Source organism: Zosterops lateralis (genome assembly GCF_965231275.1).
Source record: "Zosterops lateralis genome assembly, chromosome: 19".
Taxonomy (NCBI): domain Eukaryota; kingdom Metazoa; phylum Chordata; class Aves; order Passeriformes; family Zosteropidae; genus Zosterops; species Zosterops lateralis.
The window spans coordinates 959,187-980,835 of NC_139779.1; the positions used below are offsets into that span (position 1 = coordinate 959,187).

General features: G+C 51.4%; 1 protein-coding gene across 2 annotated transcripts; it reads left to right on the forward strand.

Annotated features, from left to right (window-relative positions):
• AKAP1 (A-kinase anchoring protein 1) lies at positions 1 to 16,909 on the forward strand. 2 transcript variants are annotated; one of them, XM_083875186.1, is made up of 11 exons: positions 1 to 85; positions 9,338 to 10,922; positions 12,188 to 12,321; positions 12,820 to 12,946; positions 13,190 to 13,320; positions 13,409 to 13,586; positions 14,250 to 14,400; positions 15,055 to 15,122; positions 16,021 to 16,094; positions 16,566 to 16,631; positions 16,787 to 16,909. In XM_083875186.1, exons 2-11 carry the CDS (start codon positions 9,362 to 9,364, stop codon positions 16,844 to 16,846), a joined length of 2,550 nt encoding a protein of 849 aa, XP_083731312.1. In that variant the 5' UTR covers positions 1 to 85; positions 9,338 to 9,361; the 3' UTR covers positions 16,847 to 16,909. The 2 variants fall into 2 exon arrangements, with proteins under 2 accessions (XP_083731312.1, XP_083731313.1); XM_083875187.1 differs by lacking the exon at positions 1 to 85 and adding an exon at positions 5,727 to 6,242.
• The last annotated feature ends 4,740 nt before the right edge of the window (positions 16,910 to 21,649 follow it).

Consider the following 21,649-nt stretch of genomic DNA (forward strand, 5'->3'; position numbering starts at 1 on the left):
GGCCGGGGCACGTGGGGCGGCACCGGCACCGCCACCGGCACCGCTCCGGACCGGGCCCGGCACCGCTCCGGCCTCCGCGACACCCGTAAGTACCGCCCCGAGCCGCTATGTGTTCCCCCCCTGCCGGCGGAGTGGCGGAGGCCCGCGGCTGTGGCTGTCAGCGGCGGCGCTGAGGGTGCTCCCCGCAGCCGTGCCTCAGCCGGGCCCCGCCGTGGCGGGAGCGCTCCCGCGCCGCGCAAGGTTAGCGCTCTGTGGGTTGGGGCCGTGTGGAGTGGGGGCCGTGCAGGCGGTGAGGGCCAGTCTGGGCCCCGCGGTGCTGTTCCGTGCTCTACTCACGGATTCCCGGCCCGGTGGTTTCCCCGCTCTGAGGGGAGGACTCTGTGGGTTGGGGCCGTGCTGCGGGCTGTGGGGGGCAGGATACGGGCGGTGAGGGCCTCTCTGGGCCCCGTGGTGCCGGTCCGTGTTCTGCTCGCGTGTTCCGGGCCCGGTCGGCTCTCCGGCTCCGAGGGGAGCGCTCTGTGGGCTGGGGCCGTGCGGGGAGGGCCGCTCTGGGCCCCGCGGTGCCGGTCCGTGTTCTACTCGCAGGTTCCCGGCCCGGTGGTTCCCCCGTTCTGAGGGGAGCCCTCAGGGCCACGGCTGCCCTGGCGTGAGGGCAGGGGGCGGGATACGGGCGTGGAGGGCCGCTCTGGGCCCCGTGGAGCCGGGTCCGTGTTCTACTCGCAGGTTCCCGGCCCGGTGGTTTCCCCGGTTCTGAGGGGAGCGCTGTGCCCGCCGTGAGGGAGGGCGGGGGGCGGCCCGGCCCGGGCGGTGCAGGCTCGCCGGGGAGGTGAAGGCACCTTGTGCTGTCTGCTCCGTGTCTGGTCTGGCCAGCCCTGCCTGTGCTATGGTAATGACCGTAAAAACTGTTATTAGCCCAACTTCTAATGTGCCCCAGTGACTCCTTTTTGTTTGTAAGCCCAGCGCGGAATACAGGTGGGAGCAAAGGATTTAAATTATGTTGCTACTGAGGGAGTGAAGTTGTAGCTTTGCTTTCCTGAGAGAATCCTTGTTGTTTGCTCTCTCTTTTCTTTTTTTTTTTTTTTTTTCTTCCCCCGATTGAAGCAAGGGAGATCTAAGTTATTCCTGTTCCAGAAATGGGCAACTCGATCTGTGCCTGATTTTTTACTGCAGCCCAGTAATTCCCTGGGGCAATGGCACAGAATGGACAGAGATCTCAGCAGGGGCATCCTCCTCAGGGGGGTTATCCGGAATAAACAGCACCAAAAGCTGCACTTGGGAAATCCTTTGGGGAAACTCCGGGGCTGTGGGATGGCAGAAATGGCCCTTCCCGCGTTGCCAGGTTTGTGCTGCACCTGCCCAGCGCTGTCGGGCCCTGTGGACTTTGGCTCAGGTGGAAGGAAGCGGCTGTTGCTGAGGAAGGTGTAGCACCGGTGTAACTTTGCTTTTTGCCGTTGGTTCTGTGGCTGTGGATGATCTACCGGGCACAGCACAGACAGCCCCGAGCACGTGGAGGGCGGGAGGGCAGTGCAGCTCCCCGGGACCGGCCCTTTCCGGGCAGGGAACCCCAAAGGGTTTGCTCCTCTGCCAGGATCACTGTGTGACCCACTCCGGGGCGTTTAATCTTCTCCTCCTTTAATGAGCTGCATGTGTGAGGGGTGAAGGCGCCTGCTGGTCCTGTCACCTAGTGAATCTGTGGTTCTGGAAAAGGGCAGCACAGGCTCACTATGTATATCTCATTCTCAATTCCCTGGTATTGGGAGTTGAGAATGAGATACAAACTATGTATCCATACTATACACACTGTGTGTTCCACGTGGTGCACAGTGCAAATGCACTGGAGGAAATGACAGCTCACAGTAAGTGAGAAGGAGGGCGAAGCTTGTAGAAGGATAGAATCCACTGGAATCCATTCATGAGTCGATTCCTGTCCTGGTCTTGCTCGCCTGGCAGTCCCTCGTCTTCTGCTGAAGTGTTTCATTGAGTCTTGAAGGAGCTTTAAAAGCTCTCGTGGGGTTTGTGCAGGTCAGTGTCTCACCACAATTGCAGCAGTGTCTCTACACCAGGCTGTTTGCTCTCAGACATGACACTAATGATGTGTTGGGGCTGCAGGGTCTGTGAGGATGACACTGCAGGAACTCAGTTGTTACATGTGTTAGTGGCTGTTTCTTACTTTGGAGTGCTCTCCTCATTCACCTTTGCTTTAGAAACCCTTCCTAGGAACCAGATTCCTTCTTAAAGAGCACTGGAGATGCTTTGAGATACTAATACTGAAAACTATGAAGTGTATAAAAAGCCTTGGCTTTAGCCTAGACACTCCACACTGCCTGAAAGAGGGGACAGGGATTCCCCCAGTCCCCAGGGTGTGAGGGGACAGCACCTGCAGCTCAGATCCACCATGGTTTGTCTGCTCCTGGAGCTGCAGGCTCCCTGTGGAGTTAACTGTGGCAGGAGTTGGCTGCAGGAGTGCAGCCAGAGCCCTCAGAGCCAGCAGCAGTTTGATTTGTGATGGCTGAGGCTGTCTCTTCACTTTGAAAACATTGCAGGCTGGCTGCAGGGGGATTGGAGAGCAAGTGCACTTCTGCAGGAGCAGTTTATCTGAAGAGCATAATGCTTTTAAAGCAGCACAGCCCACTTATCTGTGCCCCTCATCGTTCATGTGCACTTAACTGATATGAAAAAAATGATTTAAGGTATTTCCAGCGTCCAGGGAGCCTGTAATAGGATCAGGGCTGGTATCCCAGTTGCCCCTAGCAACATCTAGAGCTAATAAAAAGCATTAATTACAGCATTAATTACTTATAATTGTTTCATGTTTCAGATCTAATGATTAGCCTTTTTAAAATCCTGATTTCTAACTGCAGTGCTTCTGTGGAGCTCTTAATGCAAATGACTGGTTAGACTTCATGAAGTGATGATTAACTTCAGGCAGCCATGCTCAGATATTCAGAAAAAGCTATTTTATTCAGCAGGTGTTTAATATTTCCTGGAAATTGAAGCTGTTGCATTTGTTTCTCGTGGGGATTGCTAGAAGGGGAGATATTTGCATGTCCCAAACTGCCTTTTCAAATATTCTGTCTTTAGCTGGTTCACTGTACATTTGTTTATTGCCCACTGTGTGGATTCTGGTCCTGCATTTTGCCAGCTGGAGGCTGACTGGATTTTTGAGTCCTGTACATTACATCATTAGAGATGAATATTTCATAAAAGATAATTTAAAATCATTCTTGAGCAAACAAATCACTGCTGCAGACCTGTCCTGGCCGGGGTTGCCTTTGACCTCTGCTGCCACCTGGCACTGAGGATAAGGAACTTGCCATGTGCTCTGGCTGGTTTTTGACTCTGGGTATAAATAGCAGCAGTTCCTGGCAAAAGCTCATGATTTTCATGTGCCTCTGGTATCAGAGGCCTTAGCTTTGCTTGGGAATGAACCTGGGAATTGGGAATTCTGTCTGGGACAATGATTGCAATGTGTATCTTCCAGCCAGACTCCAGTGCCTTTTCCTTCTCTGCCTCAGCCCAGGCCAGCTCTTGTTTTGGGAAGGTGTTTGTCAAGGTCTCCGTGCCCAGCAAACATCCCGTGAGCAGAGCTGCTGCTGCTCCCCACAGACCTGGGGGCCTGTTTGGGCTCTGCTGCTGCTGGCTCCTGCAGCCCTATCAGGGTGTTTGCTGTGAACTCCCTGCTCTGTCTCCTTGAAAATCCAACCTTGTTTTTTGACTCCTGGGCAGAGTATATTGGCAGCCCTTGGTTAGTTTAGTCTCTGCTTTGTGGAAATTGATAAAGATGACAGACATCTGACCCAGGTGGCTGCTTTTAAGTTTTCATTTATAAGCTGTACATGTAGTGGCCACTGCACTGTGTTACCCCTAGCAAGGGCTGCATTGGCTGCCTTATGAAGCAAACACAAAAGGCTGAGTGTTGGATCTGTTTATTCTGAAATTCTGGAAAATAATTTGTTCTCCAGCCCGAGTGAAAATGCAGAAGGAATGAAAGATGATAAAACTGCTCCAAATCCAGACTTTTATATTGTGATAGGTTATAAAGGTAATAACAGCTGCTTTGCCTGTACTGTGGGGGGACAGGTAAAGTGGTGCAGAAGCAGTTTTTGAAGTTTACTGAAGTATCTGAAGGACTTTTCTGGGAAAGTGGAGAAAAAGTTCTCTTGCTTCCCTTTGCAGTAGAGGATTCACAGGGAGACACTAACCTGGGTGAGGAAACTATAAATAATGAACAACTGCGGCAGGGAGGTAATGAGATATCAAGAGCAGTACAGAGCTCGATAACCTGATAGGGTTAATGTTAATTACAAACTGTTCATTCTGCAGAGCAGGAGCACTCAAGGCCCTGCCCGGGTCCATGAGAGCAGAGCTGAGGGTTGCTGAGGGTCAGTGTTTGTGTCCCTGTGAGCTTCCTGATAATTGCCAAAACATCTACTAGAACAAACCCTACAGGTTGGCCAAGCTGATGCTTTTATTGTAAAGCTCCGAGTGTGGAAATAAATAGGAACTGTTCTGAGTGCTGCTTTGGTCCAAAGGCTGCTGCAGGAGCTGTGCTGGGCCAGGCTTGGGCTGCTGAGTGGGAGAAAACACACAGAACCAACAATCAGTGTGGCAGCTCCAGCTGCGAGGGGGGGACTGAGCTCTTGTAGGAACAGCACTGATGCTGATTACACTGAGAGCAGTTTTTATCTCAGAGATAAAAGCCTGGCGTTTCTTGTGGTGTTTCTTGTTCCAGAGCGCCAGTTTAATTCTACATCAACCAGCTTTTTCAGCCTTTTATTTAAGGCGCAGTTTATCATTTTGCAAATAGGAGGCTGCTGGTTCTTCAGTGTTCTGAGGTTGTGAAGTGGCTTCAGCGGTGGTTTTCATTTGGAGAGGAGCCTGTTTCTTGGGTTCATAGCCCATGTTCACTGGGCTGTGAAAAGGTGGTGTTGCCTAAGGGGTATCTCTTGCTGTTCTAGTCTTTCAATGCTACTGTTTGAAGCAGAAATTGCTGCAGAGCACTTGCCTTTTAATTAGTTAAGTACAGAGACACTTCCCTGTTGGCTTCTTTTAACATAAGTGCCACCCAGTTGGAGATCTCGTTGGCCTGGCTCCTGCCTGTCTCTGTGTGTTTGCAGCTCCTGAGTCAGGCTGTCTGAGCTCTGCCTCTGGTGGTGATGGCTGTGATGGGGGCACTCCAGGCTGGCCGGGGAGAGGACTGTGGAATCCCTGGTGATCCACAGTGTGTGATGCAAGGGCTGGCAGGTGCTGTGCCTTCACAGCTCCCTCCTGTAAGCTCAGGCCCAGGGCTGCTGCTGTCCTGCGTGGGAGAAAACCCCCTGTGCCCTGCAGCTGGGACAGCTGGGAGCTCGTGCTGCAGCAGGACCTGCCAGGAGGTCCCTCCGTGGTGGATCTTCTGCCTCCTTCCTCTTGTGTGAAGCACCGAGAAGCTGCAGTTAGATAATGCAGTGCCACGTGCCAGTTTGGCTTTCGATGAAAATACACCTCGTGCCAAGGGTGGGTTATGTAAGTCCTTACGTCTGTTCCAGTGCAGCAGTTTTTCTTATTTTAATCTTAACAGTAGGGCCTCCAGTTCCTTAGGTTTTTTTGTTAACTCCTGTTCCTATGCCTCCTATAAGGCAGAGCATGTGCTGCCAGTTATTTTTAGCATGGAAAAATTTAAGAGCCCACGTGGTCCCGTTTAGTTTGAGCCGTGCCAGCCTGTCCAGTTCTCTTTCACCCAGATAGTATTTGTTTCCCAAGTGCTGCCTCACTAACTACAGGGTTCTTCAGGAGGCCTTGCTGCTGAAGCTGCATCTCCAATTTTCTCTGTGATCCTTTCGGCCGGGCTTTAATTGCAGCCTTGATTTCCACAGCTCTCAGGGTTTGGAATCCTCTCGAGTGCAGGGGCAGAGGGAAGAGGAGGAGCCGGAACCCTGCAGAGCATGGGGGCTCAGTCACTTGGGAGTCATCCTGGCCTCTCTCCTGGTGGAGGCTCGAAGCAGCTCGCCTTCAGAACAGACCTCCTGGTGTGTAGAAACCCCTGAAATTCTGAGCAAGTGCTTGCTGAACTCCTCTCGGACCTGGAGAATGAATTATCTGGCGTCCCCGGGAACCTCGTGCTGCAAACATTTCTGACCTTATAAGGCTGTGAGTGCTGAGGGCTCTGTGTCCTGGCCAGGAAACAAGGTGGCTTAGAACTGCTCTGGGACCCTAATGTAAACGAGTAGAGTAAATTGGCTGCCCTTGGCTTTTTTTCTCAGGTAGGTAATGTGTGCCTTCTTCCTTGTCTTCATCTCCTTGCTCTTTACCAGCAGTTTTCCATAAATCAAGTCAGGACACAGAGTTGGAGAGCTGAGTGACCCCTACTGTCCCCTTGATCTCGGCCTGACGTGCAGTGGGAATTATTTAGTAGGTTGGAGCAGTCTCATGCTCTAGCTGCTCATGCCCAAGATACAAGGTGTGACATTTAGGCTGGATTCCTGGCGTGCCAGAGGAAAGGGGAAGTGGCTGCTGCTGCGCTGAGCTCATACAGTGTGTGAGCTCCACACTATTTTTGGTGCAGGACTGTTGGGGCCCTGCCTCTTGGGAATGGTGCTGGAGATCCAGTGTTTTCTGGGGGTTCTGTCTCCTGCAGGCTGCTCTTCTTCTGTCCAGAGCCTCTGGAGCTGCTGCATTTCCCAGCTGGCTCCTTCTGCCTGGAGAGAGGGAGAGTGTGGGGCATGCTGGGCTGGGCTCCCTCCTGCTTGGCACTGCTTGAGGGCATGTGATTTGACAAGTTGCCATTTTCTGTCCTGCTGCTGGCAGGAAAATCACAGGCTTTCCTCCCCCAACACATTAAAACGATCCTGTTGCCACTGCAGTCCTGAGCTGGCTGTCACATCAGCAGCAGGGAGATGGCTTGGTGGCACTGGGACAGGTTGAGAAGTGGCTGTGGGCTTTGGGAGCTCTCCTGGGGGGGAAGTGGAGGCAGAGCAGTGTCACAGCCCTGGGGATGGGCAGGTTTGATCCTCAGGCAGCAGATGCAGCCAGGCTGTGACCAGCATAGCAAGATCTGGCCGCAGAGCCTTCCTGCCAGGGCTGCATGAGGAGATGTTTGTTGGTGTTGAGCTGTTCCCCAGCCAACCCAGCACTCCAGGATGTCTGCTGGCCTCTCGTGCAGAGCCATCTAACTGATGGGAGCATGTGGAATTCCCATTTAACGTGATCCTGGTAGTGATGCAGCTCTGGCAAAAATAATAAATCAAAAACACGGAATCAAATGAGCGTGGCAAGGAGCCCTCGGCTAATCCAGCAGTCCCCACTCGTCCAGGTATCACAGAGGAGTGAGTATCTTTATCCTGAGTGATGATAATGTTCAGAATGACTCACAGAACTGTTTTGTCTGCCACACTTCAGGACAGGCTTGTCCCTCTGGGGCATCCTGTGGCTGTCTCCCTGTGCTGCAGAGTGTGTGGGACTATGCTTTGGACAGTTAGTGCAATTTAGTAGGGAATCAGATAATAATGGGGCTGTCTGTTTAATTGGGAGTGCTCGCTGGGAATGGACTCATGTGAGCTCCTTTAATTTGGGTTTGTAGAGCTGAGAGACAGCTTGTAGGGTAGTTCTGCATTAATTACAACAACTTGGGCACGCAGCAGATGAGCACTCAGAGCTCACAATGTGCCATTGTGCTGGGCAGCATAAAGGGGGACCTTTTGTCTTGGGAATGTACAGGCTTTACCCTTTCCAAACACAGAGCAGCCACACTATTGCATAGGTTTGTTGGGTTTTTAATTCCAGGATCCCAGATGTTGCCGTTAAGAGAGGATTCACCCTCAGCACTGAGCTCTCCTCCCTGAATGCATACAGCCAGCTGGGAGTAACTGGGATTTAGTTACTTCTTAGTTATTTAGTTTGTTTAATCAGATACAAACGTCTGATGAAGACACGAGTCTCTCCCGTGTAGAACAACATAAATGCCTTATTTGTGATGGACTGGGAATATTACTGGACTTAAATCGTGTCTGCAGCTGACCTTTCATTTGGGATTGAACAAGCAATTTTCTAGTCCCTGCCTTTGCCATTCCTTCATTCATTTGTGTGCCTCAGTGTCTGGGCCCTGTGGGAGGCAAGGCAGGGTCTGAGCTAGTGTGGGGGAAGCTGTGTGGATGCTCCTGTGGAACAGAGTGTGGCTGGAGGAGGTGAGAAATCTGGGATGAATATGAAATTATCTGAGGCTCTGACACTGGGTTTGAGCCCGAGGGAGGCATGGTTTTGTCCCTCAGCTAGAATGCCATCAGCTCCTCGTGGAGATTGTGGCCTGAAGGAGTGTTGCACTCGGGGCTGTGCTTGGGGTGTTAGTCCTGATAACAGAAGGGGTTTTTTGGTTGAGGCACACTGAGCATCAGGCCAACTGCCTTGGTTGTCCTCTCTTGTCATAGAAATATTGTGTTTCTAAAGAGGAACCAGATAATGCTCTTTTCCAGTGGGTGGCTCGCGTTTCTAAGACTTTGCTATCTCCTGAAAACAATCTTTATTTTTGTTGCTTGCTGGTAAGAGTCTTGAGGGCTGTTTGGATTAAAGCCTGTCTGTGTAAGCGCCCTCAGACACGTGGTGTTTTGCTTTAATTCCTGTGCAGTGAAAATATAAACTGTGAGTGCTTTGCAGCAGGGCTGTTTGGGATGTGGTAGCAGTTTGGCTTTGCATTCCAGTTACAGACATTCCTTAAAGAAAAGGAAAGGCATGGCAGCTCTGCCTTGTGACCCAGGTGAGGCCTGGCAGTGAAGGAGCACAACTGGGTGGGAAAGAGGTCACCAGAGGAGAAGGGAGAGCTGTCACCTCTTGTCAGGGGAGTGGCAGCTGTCAGTGCAGTGGGTTTGGATGTAGAATAAACTTTGGAGCTGCATTCCTAAGGCTCTATGGGAGTATGTGCTGTCAGAGCCCAGAGCTCTCGGGCAGGGGGTGCTGCCTTTCAAAGGGAGAGCTGGGCAGCCCTGCTGTGTGCCAGGCCTGTGCCATGGAGTGCTGGGGTCCAGCTGGGCTCTGAGCCCAGCCTGGTGCTGGAGGAACCTGCCCTGCTGGAGGCTGTCCTGGGGCAGGACTGACCTGCACAGCTGTGAGGCAGCGGAAGCAAGAGGAAATTAAGTGTAGAGGTGAGGAAGGGTGAAATCATGGAGTATAATGATGAGACATGTCCAGATATCCCTAGTCTTGGATAAGGATCTCGTTCTGTGGTGTGCGGGCAGAGCAGAGATGTGGATTTCTAGAGCAGCTGGAAAACAAGCCTGACCATACTAACAGCAATACCTCAAGGCAGTTATGGGACCTTCCTGTTCACCTTCCCTGTGAGTATTTTAACACGATTTCTCTCTCCCAGGTGTAACTGCTGACGCTGTGTAAGATGGCTCTGCGCTTCCGCAACTTCGTCCCCTACGCCATTCCCGGAGTGCTGGCACTTCTCAGCTGCTGGTGGATCTATTCCTGGAGGAAAAAGCACTCGGGCTATCGCAGCAAACAGGCAATAGCCATTGAAAGGGAGAAGCAGGAGGACGTATCGGAGGGCGGTTTGCGTCCCAAAGCAGAAGTGTGTGTTCCTCACAGACTGCCCCTTCTGTCAGAGGAGGAGTGCCTGGAGAAGCCAGCCCTGACCTCCCTGCTGCCTGCAGGGCCGACGACGCCCTCTCCCCTGTGCCCAGCTCACGAGAGGCAGGATCTCTCACGGGACCTCCTGGGCCTGGCAGCCACAGCCGGGCCCAGCACACACCAGGACAACAGTGAAAAGCTGGAATGGATAGGATCTGGAGAGAGCAGTGTCCCTGCTCCTGCCTCGCTCCCTCTGCCTGTTGAGAGCACCGAGTGTGACCAGAGCACAGGGGCAAACCAGCAGCCACCCCTGACACGGGAGTCTTTGGGAGTCAGGGGGTTCATCAGCCACACAGAGCAGTCAGATGAGTCTTCATTTAAGCCCCCTAAAGAAAAGCAGATGCCAGGAATGGTGCAGTCAGATACTGGCTCTGTGGCAGCCTGTTGCTTGGGATTGGAGAAAGAAGCCAATGCCCCACAAGCCTTTCTCAATGAAGCTGAAGTTGTGTCAGGTCACGAGGATTCTGCAGTGAGTGTGTTACCAGGGAGTTTGGAGTCTGCCTGTCCAAAGCAGTCCAGGGAAGAAGAGTTGTCCGAGTCAATCTCTGATACTGTACCAGTGTGTCAGAAGGACACACAGCCAAAAGGAGATGAGTTGGAAAGAGAGAAGATTGAGGGAGTGAGTTTGGACAAAGAAGTTGAGAAAATTGAGCAAGTAGCAATACAGATAATTTCCAAGGTCATTTTGGCAGCGACTGAGGAAGTGCTGTCGGGTTCTGCAGGCGATGCCTCCCCTTGGCTCTGCCAGGCCACTGCCAGCCAGGCTGAGCCTCCTCTGGGGGTGGAGGGTGTTGCTGCCTCTGCTCAGGGGCTTGTGGAGGGAGCCACAGCAGCTGATGAGAGCGTGGCTGTGGGTGCAGAGGGGCAGGGTGAGGGTGTGACAGATTGCTCATCACACGGCTGTCGGGCCAGCCCTGCTCAGGACAGCACAAAGGACTGTGGGGTGCAGAACCAGGCGTGCAGGGAGACCCAAGGAGTTGATCGGACTCATGTGGAGAACTCTCTGGAAAAGTCACCTTTGGCCATGGAGGACTCTGGGTATGGCTCACACACCCCCAGAGATGGGCTGAGTGTGGAGGAGCCCCTGCAGAGCACGGTGCTGTCTGTCATATCAGAGCAGCACTCGGACTCACTGAGCACATCCTCAGCCCCAGACACGTCTGCTGAGCAGAGCTTGGTGCCAGGGGAGACCCCCTCTGCTCCAGGGCTGCCCCAGGGCAGCACAGAGCCCTACAGCAATGGGATCCTGAAAGAGGATGGGCCAGACCTGAGTCAGGAGTGTAGCAGTGCACCAGGGACGGATGGAGATCACTCAGAAGGTAAGGGACTGGGAAATCCTCCTGCAAAACACGTGAACAAACATTGCTGGGGGCACCTTGCTGGTGTGAGACCTCATACCAGTGGTTTCTGGTGACCTCTGGAAGCCCTGGGTGCTTACCCCAGTGCTGACAGGAAGGTGAGGCAGGTTCTGAGGTCCTGCTGGAGGAGCCAGAGCAGAGCTCTGATGAATTGTGATAAAATCAGCTGGTTACAGAGCAATTACCCTGAAGCCTTTTTGTTCAGAGGGGCAGATGCATGCCAAGAAATCCCAACAGGGAGCAATATTCATGGAGTTCCCCCATCTGTCTGTGTTGCTTTTCCCTTGTAGATGCTGGTTGATGTGTGCCTGGCACAGTACATGCAAAGCTGTCTGAGCAAACGTTAGCCTGTGTGACCTTGGGGATGGATGTTAAAATCCTTTGTAGGACCCTGTGGTGCCAACAGCCCTTAATGACAGGGGATGTCTCTTGTAATTGCTACAAAGCAGTTGGAGCACTGCTTGTTGCAAGACACGGGGGTTGAGTTTGCCAGCAATGAAGGATTGAACCCACAGAACATTTTCACTAGTGAGAGTAACCCCAGGAGGAGAATGGTACTGCCTTGTTATAGATGCTGGTGTAACAAGAGGGTCCAGGAGTGAGTTGTGGCACTGAGACATCCCACTGAGGGTGGGGAAAGGAAGAATACAGCAGGTAAAGCTGATAAGGTGGCAGTGTTGGACAACAGGTCACTCAGCTGACCTTCACGTCCAGGCTGTGTGTCTTAGATCTTCCCTTTGCCTACAAGGCCAATGCCAGCAGCTGCTCCCTTGGCTTTTCTCAGCCTCTGTGCTGTGTTACCCATTAAGATGTGGCAAATGTGAAGCAGCTGTTGGGTTCATTTTTCTCTTTGGTCTCTCACTGGATGGTCTGAATACTTGCAAGCAAGTGAGGATTTCCATGCTTCTGCTTGTTAATGGGGAGGAAGGACCAAGCTCGTGTGACACTGGCTATATCTGAGATCTGGTCAGGAGGAGGCTGGTGGAGTTTGTCCCTTTCCCAAGCAGAAATGTTCCTGCTATTGGCTGATGGTTTGGGAGCAAAATACACTTCAGCTCTTGCACCTGGTTTCTTCAAATATAGGGCAAATTTAGGCAAAAGGCAGCCCCCTACCACACCTCATAGTGGGCATACCTGGCACTGGGGTCACTGCAGCCCTTCCCCTTGGGATGGGAGTGTAAGTGTGGGTCTCGGGGGCTGTCTGAATGCTTGTGCCTGTCTTGTAGGTTCAGATGTAAATAGTGTGGATTTTGTGGACAGTGGCAGTGCCATGAGGAAGACAGTGGCTCGCCAGAACGCCAAGCTGGAAGGAGGATCCAGCAAGCCAGACTTCGTTATCTGGGAAATCGAGGTCCCAAAGGTAACCAGCTGCTGGGCTGCTCACCATCCTGCCCTGCCCTACACAGCCACCTCCTGGTCCTCCTGGTCTGGTGCTGGCTCTGTGCCATCCCTGGGAGATCAGCAGCAAGTCCAGGAGGACTGGGGTGTTCTGCTCCTGTTGGGACTACAGGAGTGAAGAGCCAGTGCTCAACTGCAAACAAGCACCACTCCAGGGCTGCTACCCAGGGAAATGGTGCTTGTTGAACTTGTTATTCCTCATCATCTTCCACCCAGTCTGGGAGTCCAATGCTTTGAAAGCATCCAGGAGGCTTTGAGGGTACACAGGTATTAAGAGCAGGGGATTATCAAAATGAGCAGTGCTTCCTGGTCTGGACTCTGCACTAGACCAGCACTGTGTTGTATTTATCCTGCCCATGACAGAGGAACTGATAACGTGGGTGGTGTAAGCCCCACAGAACAGGGATGTTTGATCTGCCTTTCTCTTCCTGACTGTTGCTCTCTTGTCCCTTTCCTGAAGGAATTAGTTGGCCGCTTGATCGGCAAACAGGGGAGGTTTATGAGCTACCTGAGGCAAGCGTCTGGTGCCAAAATTTATGTCTCAACATTACCTTATTTCCGTGACTCCCAAGTCTGTCACATCGAAGGTGAGTGGAATGTGTCTCTATTCATGGTCTAATGTGTCTCTTGGGGGGCTTAATTCGGTGAGGAAGGAATTTAAATGGATTTAGTGGCCTCTGAGTCCAATGCTTTTCAAAATTCCTCTGGGCAACCTGTTAAAACTGACACTGTTGAGATAGTGCAGGAGGATCCTGACAGTTGTATTTCATCAAGTGACAGGACTGGGGGTGTCCACTCTACAAATTTCCCATGGGATTTTTGTCTTCCAGGGACCTCGCAGCAAGTAGAGAAAGTGCTGAGCCTGATTGGCAAGAAGTTCAAAGAGCTGTGTCTCACCAACATCTACACCCTCCCTCCGCCGATGCCGCTGCCGCTGCACTCCCTGCTGGTGTCTGCCTGGGTGAGTCCTGGCTTGGGCTGGGGATGGAGCTGGGGCTGGAGATTGCCTTACCAGGAACACTCACAACAGTTTTTCCTCCCCGTGGCAGCTGTTCCTCCCCGATGGAGTCACGGTGGAGGTGGTGGTGGCACACCAGGTGGACGCAGGGCACATGTTCCTGCAGCAGCACACGCACCCCACGTTCCACGTGCTGCGCAGCCTCGACCAGCAGATGTTCGCCTGCTACTCTCAGCCTGAGATTCCCACTCTGCCCACTCCAGTGGAAGGCAAGTCATGGATGCTCACATTGTTCTTTTGAGAAAGTTCTGGGCTCCTGTGCAAACCTGCCCCGAGTTAGGAAGTTCCCAGTGGATGAGGATGTGATAGCTCACGTGTCATCTCATCTTTAAGCTGCTGCCAGAGTACAGATGTTGCTCTGCTCTCCCTTACCCTGCTCATCCCTGGAGTACCTCCCGAGCCACGTAGCTGCATGTTGAAATTCAGAGTGAGATCAAGCCTGTCTCAGCTTATTTCCAATCAACTTGGCATCTGGGGTATTTCTGCTGACAAAGTGTGGAGCTGCTCCCACACCTTCATGGTGTCACTGTGTCCGTGTCTGTCACTGTGTCTGTGCCTGGTGTGAAGTGAGGGCTGCATCACTTGGAAAGGGGTTGTGTGTTCCTTTGTGGAGACAGACCTTGCTGTTAGTGCCCCAAAGCTGAGTACTGGGGCAGGGCAGCTTGCTTGTGGCAGACAGAGCTGAGAGTAAAACTCACCAGTTCTGTGTCTCAGCTGCAGGCCTGCTGTGCTGGGGCTGTGGAGGAAGATGGAAGCAGCCTAAGAAATGCTGTTGGTTCTCCATAGATAACTAAGCAGCACTACTCATGCCTGAAGTGCTGATTTTTGGAAATCCACTTATCCTTTCTTCTCTGTGCTCTGGTGTTTTGCAGTTGGTATTATCTGTGCAGCTCCAGGCCTGGATGGGGCATGGCTCCGGGCTCAAGTCATCAGCTACTTTGAGGAGACCGATGAAGTGGAGCTCAAATACGTGGACTATGGAGGATATGATAAAGTGAAGGTTGACACACTCAGGCAAATCAGGTCTGTAGATCCTCTCCCATGGCCTGAGGCCATGTCTGGCTCAAATCCTAATTAGAGGAGTCTGTAGAGTTTGAATTCTGAAAGGTTTTTCCACAGCTGAAGTGGGAAACAGTGGAAAGGTTCAGCTCAGCAATGAGTGTGGGTTTTTGGGAGCGCAGCAAGCTCCTGCAAGGTTTTCTTGAAGGGAAGGGAGAGGAAATGGCAGCTTCTGCCACTTCCACTTCAGTGTGGAAGCTGAGGAAAAGGATGCCTTCAGGAGGCCTTGAAGTGTAATTGATTGATGAGCCAGGAATAAGCTCCTGATTCTTGGTGCTCTGTCCCCACTGTCTGGGACAGCTATGTTGAATCAGGGGTTTCTTACACGAGACCAGTAAATATTTGATTGTGCCCCAGAGCTGGGAGACAAGGCAGCACAAGCCTTTCTGATGGAGGTGGGTTTTGCTTAGAGCCTGATCCAGCTTGGCATGTTAATCAGACAATTTATTGCTGCTCTTAGATTGCTGGGAGAATTGTCTGATTTTTTTTTTTTTTTGTTTGGCTGTCATTAATTTAAAACTGAATTCCTGTAAGAGCAATTTGATTAATCAATGTCACATTGAAGAATGTAGGAGTGATTTAAAGCCCTGTTCTTACTCTGATCCTCTTTTCTTTAAGGTCTGATTTTTTAACACTACCTTTCCAAGGAGCAGAAGTTTTACTTGACAATGTGGTGCCACTTCCAGGTATTGGAGCTCTTGATGTGCTGTTGGCCCTTCTCCTGCAGGTTTCCATGGATGCAAGATGTGTCCAAGCCATGATTCTGTCAAAACCTTCTACCTCCTATTGCCAGTGCAGCCTCTGATGTGACAAGAGGAAGGATTGGAAAAAATTGTATTGTATTCTTCTAAATGTGCTAGCGTGGCATAACCTGTCAGAATCCAGGGGAAAGATGATAAATGTCCAGGCTGTTTCCTGCCTGGAGGAGAGAATGAATTACTGTCCTAAGCAGCATGTTGGCAGCACTGGCAGGGTGTAGGTGCAGTAGCTGTAACTGCTCTAATTCTTCTGTCACAGGGCTCCTGTAAATGCAAACTTAGTTTTTAATCTGCAGACAAATACCTGACATTTTCCTCCTGAAATGACTGATTTGTAAAGTTCTGTGTTTAAATTGCCAAGTCTGCAATGGGAGAATGTCAGTCACTGCCTAGAAACACTTTGGTTTGCTTTTTTTGTCCTTGGCTCTGCTCAGGTGCTGGGCAGCTGTGGTACAGACACTTTGGGTTCCCAGTGCCAGGGGTGCCCTCTGTGCAGGGTCACCAAAGCCCTGAGGGACCTGAGCTTAGTTTATTGAGGAGTAAAACACCAATGGCAGCTCCAAGGTGCTGCAGAAATGTACTTTGCTATCTTTAAAGCCTCCTGATTCATCAGCTACTTGTGTTCACATGATTATGGCTGGTGGCTGTTGGAAGCTCCTCATCCCTTCCCTGCAGAACCAACAGCTCCAGGGGTGGGATCAGCTGGCCAGGAGGTTTCTCAGGCCCAGTGTCTGTAGGAGGACAGAGAACATTTGCTCAGTAGTCCTTTCTGGCCTGGGAAGTCTGTGGAAGAGCTCACTTGCTTTCTCTGCTCTCCTTTCCCCAGATGAGGATCACTTTTCCCCGGAAGCCGACGCCGCTGTCAGTGAGATGACCAGAGGTGCTGTCCTCGTGGCACAGGTACTGCACACATCTACAGCATGTGGCTGGAGAAGTCTTGTTGCTGGTGGCCCTGCTGGTGTCCCAAAGCCCCAGAGCCTGGCTCCTGGGAAGTCCTGGGGCTGGGAGTTTCCAGCAGCACTGCTGGGGACTGGAAAGGGATGAGTATTCCCCCTTGTTTCTAATGCAGGCATGGGGAAGGGAACCTGAAGGGTTTACAGACCACAACAGGGCCTGGTGTCCATCAGGTTTGGGGTCCCCTGGGCCTGCTCTGCTTTGCCAGTCCTCACTGGTTCTGCACCATGGACATGAGGCTGGACAGAGCCAGCACTGGGACGTTGGTGATGTCCCAGAGACTTTTGCAGGCAGCAGCTGCTCACAGTCCAGGAGTGTTCACCTCTTCTGAAGTGCTTCTGGTAGTGGCTGTAGCTGTCCATGCAAGTGAATTTGGGACCAGAATTGCTGCACACTCACATTTTTTTGTGTTTCCAGGTCACAAATTATGACAGTGTCACAGGGCTGCCACTGATACAGCTGTGGAACTTGATGGGAGATGAGGTGGGTATATTGATGTATATGCTGAAAACTCCTTTAATCATAAACCTTTTATTGATTAAGAACTTGCAGAACTCATATTTGTTGCTGTGGCCTCACAACCATTCCACAACCATGTTCATTTATTTACTCTTTGGGTTTTCTCCCCCTCCCTTTAGGTGGTGTCAATAAACAGGACTCTGGTGGAAAGAGGGTTTGCTCGGTGGCTCGACTACTAGCAATGTCCTAGATGCCTTGACAACTCTTTCTGCAGAGAAAAAAAAAAAAACAAAAGACAAAAATCTTGTTTTGCACTGTTACAATTCGGTTTGGCAACTTCCCCCCCGAGGAGACCCGTTCACACCTGCCTGCGGAGTTTTGTGGTCCATTGAAACACGTTCTGCTCAACTGTTACCATTTCACTAGAACAGATACCTCATCTCCAGAAAGGGGGTGTTCAAAGCCATAATGACAGATACTGTAGCTTTAAAGCAAAAAAAAAAAAAATCCTCCCCGGCCACTGCTCAAAATTTAAATGGAAAAAACCCTAAAAGCCTTGGGGGGTGGCTCAAGGCAAAAACCCCCCAAAACGGTAACGGCGCTTTGGTTCGGGCTGTGCCGTGCCCCACGAACTGTGTCTGCTTTCCCCAAAAGTTACATCGGTCGTCCTCTTTTTTAACAGGCCCTGCCTATGAAATTAATGAATGTTATTAAGGAATTTAATGTTCAGTTATGGATTTTCCTGTATTGTGCCAGTAACCTGCACAAACAGCATCCATCTTGTGTCTTCCTTGCGCCGGGAGGTGGAGGAGTTGCGTTCCCGTGTCTCGCTGCAATCATGGATTTTAGGCTTGATCTGCTCTCCCTGCAGGGGCTTGGAGTGCAGGATTGTTACCACTACAATTTTTTTTTTGCTCTGAATTGTCATGTATTTAAAGAAAAGAAACTGCTTGCCAAGCCCAATTGTAGTTTATATTTTTCTAGCCGTGCAAGTCTGTAAATATATATAAAAAAAAAATCATTGTAATATTTTGTACAAGAAAAAAACACTGGAAACAAAGGGAACTTTACAGAAACTTTTTCACACCAAAATGTCCTATATAGGTAGAACTGGTATGGAGTGCATTAGGGTAGCCAAATTATTTGGAGCACCCAAATGTGGGGAGTGTTTCAGCGCTGCTGTTTGAGGATCAGTGTCCCCTTAGGTTGCTGTCTGGTTGAAATTGTGATCGCTGCATCCTTTGCTATGTTGCTGTACAGATCTGTTTAAAAAAAAAAAAAAAAAAAAGTAACAACTTGGCATTACTCTTGCAGTGGTGTTCTCTCTCAATTTTTTTTTGTTGCTCCTTTTTAGATTTCTATTACGTATTTAAAATTTTGCTCAAGTAATTTAAGCTGACATCATGCTCTTAAAAGACATGCCCTCTAATGTGTATCATTTTAGATATGGATTGAACTGGGATTTATTGCTGGCAGAGAAGACACTTGCCAGAAATTGTTGATGTAGTCAGTCCCCAGGAGCTGCTTCAGGTGATTCAAGGATGTGCTCACATCCTGTGAGCAGACACACCAGGGCATCACACATTTATTTGGACAGTGGCCTACAGCAGCCTTTAGTCCAATCCCCTCTGCTAGGGAACGGTTATATCCTTTCTTGGAGTTCTCTCCTCTTTGATTTAATGTTCATGTTTGCAGTAACATCCAGGGAAACCTAAACTGGGTAACTCAGATCTATAAAAAAAATATATCATTTGAAATGTTTCTTTCCATTTCAATTAAAGCTCGAATTTTAAGCCGTCTTAGTGAAACTGTGATGAATTAAGAGCCTTCGTTTCCTGCCTCCATTAGAGCAGCCCTGAGCTCCTTGCTCTGCACCCATGGGGTGGATGTATCGCTGCTTTATTGTTCATGGCAAAGTTTGACTTGTCTGAATGTCAGTGTTTTCCCTCCTTTGAGAGGTGTCAAAGTCAGGAATCTACAACAGGGGTGGGGAGTTCTGCCAGTGTCAGCTCTGTGTTTTCCTCTGGCTCTGCACTGTGCAAGAACATCCTGTTCCCTGTTTGTGTTGAGAGCTGCCTGGTTTTTAAACTGCAGTAAAATAGAACATTGCAGGGAGAGAGGAACTGAAATAAAGAGGTGTTGGCAGGTAACAGATAGGCAGCTCTTTCTTCTTTAAAATCACAGCTCTCAGTCTATGCAGGAACAGAAATTGGGGGAGCTGTTTTAGGTTTGGGTTTTCTTTTGTATTATGGAGAAAAGTGAGTGTATTTGCAGAGATGAGGAGGGGTGTAGTGAATATGGACTGCTTGGAAAAGGCACAGGTCAAACAAGGCCCAGGGGAGGTTGTGGCAGTGGTGCCCTGTCACACCCTGGGGATGAGGCTGTGCTGGGTTTGGAGTGGGTTGTGCTGCTCACAAATCCATCAGTGGCCCCCAGGCAGCTCTGTAAGCCTTGGCTCAGGCCTGGGCTGGCCACAGGCATGTGGAGCTGAGCTGTCCCACGGGCTGCTTTGACTGAAGCCCTTCAAAGGGGCTTTTCCCTTTGGGAAGTGGTGATTTTATTATGGGTGAAATGAATGAGTTCTCTGAAGATGCTTCATTTATAACTTCCTGGAGAGCTTCCACGGGCTGCACAGCACACTCCAGCACTCCCTGCATGCCCAGATCTCCTCTCCAGGCTCTTTCCATGGATGAGAGGTGTTTCCTAGGAGGCCTCCTCCTCGTGGCTGCTGCCCCTTGTCCTGCCCAGGATGGAGGATCAGGAGCCCATCTCTGGGCAAGCAACACCTTCCTCCCACATCCTCTGCAGTGCCAGGGCTGCTCCTTTGGCCGAGCCTGGAGCTGATTTCCCTGTGGTACATTGATCTCAAGGCTCCTCAGGGAGGAGGGCAGAGTTTCTGCAGCAGATGGAGAGTAAGGAAGCCCCTGTCTGACACTGGTGTGTGGAGCACTGACACGAGGAGCAGCTCAGCTCCTCACCTCCCACAGCCACAGGTGCAGCCTGGAGCCTGCCTCAGCACATCCCTGGGGCTTCACTGGCAGAGGTTTCTTCCTAAGAAGAAAGGAAAACGAGGTGCAAGCTGTATTACCCCTTCCATTCTCCTGCATCACACAGATCCATGGGGTCCCACCTCGGTGCTGTCCCTGGGAAGCTGGTGTGTAGGAGGCTGCTGAGCAAGAATCAGAGAACATGTGTCTTGCCTGTGGTTCACAGCCTCAGGAGCTGTGTTTGGCTTCAGTCACCTCTGCTTCTTCCCCCCTTTCTTCCCACCCCATTAAAAAAACACAACAACAATGATAGAAGAAAAATTCTGGCTGCATTGGGCAACAGGGGTGAGGATGGCAGCTGGAGGAGAGACTTGGGGCTCTTTGCCAGAGGAAATGTCAGAGCAGCTTTGCCCTGACACCCCCAGGTCCCAGCTCCTGGGCACTGCTGAGCCTGGTGCTTTCACAGCCTGTGCTTCACACAGAAACTCCCGTGAGCTGCTCTGAGGGCATTTGAGGCCATTTGTCCTTCTGACCTTCACAGCTCCCCGTGGCACTATATCCCACAACTTAATTACCTGTGAGTGGGAAAAGTGCTTCCTGTTTGTTTTCTGCCCCAAAGCCTCCCCAGCTCATCCCTCATCCCCGTGCCCAGGAAGGTGAGTAATGGCCCTGCTGGGGCTTGTCCACACTGCCCTGAGTTCACAGCCTCCTCTCCTGGCCTGCTCAGGCTGAGGCTGCTGAGTTTTGCTCCCTGGGTTGGGGCTGACCCTGAGCCCTGCACCCTTTGCAGCCCTGCAGAGCCTTTGCTGAGGTGAACACAGCTGGAAGCTTTTCCCCTCCTGCTGAACTGAGGCTGTAAAGCTGCTGGACGTGCCCAGGTGTGAGTTTTGGTGACTGAAAGCAGGGTTGGATGTTCCTTACAACACTCTCAACTCTCGTGGAAAGCAGGAGAATGCAATAGGAGTTGTGCTGTAGCTGTGACTACAGCAAGGTTTTAACCTTCCCCTGGGAGAGGGATCAGAGGGACTCTGGCTTGTGTCCTTCACGTCCCAGCTTCAAAACCACCCTGCGTGTTGCCTGGGGGATGTTACTCTTTTTTTGTGCCCTGACTCTGCACTTTGGATTCAAGAACGCTGAAGAGACATTTCATGCTGTTTCAAGTGAGGTGCCCTCATTTCTGGATAGCAGCACTCACAGTACTCCATCCAGTGGTCTGTGTTTCTCTGCTCTGTGTTGTCTCTTGCTCTCCAAGTGCACCTGAAGCACTTCTCTGGCCCTCAAGTGCCGTTCTTGTTCACAGCCATGAGTGGTAGCGTGAGCATCTCCTGCTTCTGTCACATCCCCTGAGCTCTGCCTGCTGCAGGGACCTTCCCTGGCTGCTCCAGCATCTCCCACTGCTCCAGCCTCCTGTTCTCCCCCAGCTTTCCTGTCCCCAGAGTGGGGGGATGCTCAGGAGGGACTCTGGGGAACCCAGCCCTAAGGGAGACACGGCAAAAGTTGCTTTGTCAGAGCAGGAAGAAATGTTTGGCTGCCTTGTCAAACCTGTAGCTCTGAATCTGCTCTGGGACAGCGACACGGATGATTTCACACACACAGGATGGGGTGAGGGATGGCAGAGTGAGCTGCTGCAAGTGCCCAGCCCTGTCCCCACACACTCCTGAGCCCAGCAAGACACCACACATAATGAGAAATGAGTCTTAGTGGAGAAAACTTGGTTTGCTTTTTATGTCTCTGCCCTGTCCCGTTCCCACCCACGCTGATGCCGTTCCCGAGGGGAGCAGCAGCCCCGGGCGCGGGGAGGAGGAGCAGGAGCAGGAGCAGGAACAGAAGCAGGAGCAGGATGAGGACTCTGGTGCGAGCAGGAGCAGCAGATGGCACTCGAGCTCCAGCCCAGCCCCGCTCCGAGCTGAGCTGAGCCGAGCGGGGAGACGCGGCCGCTCGCAGTCCTTGAAGGGAGATGTTTCATCCCAGCCATACACTGCGTCTATAGGACCTCGATTTACATGCCTGGGATGTTCCTCTCCGCTCGCAGGTCCAGATTGTATCTCTGCTTGT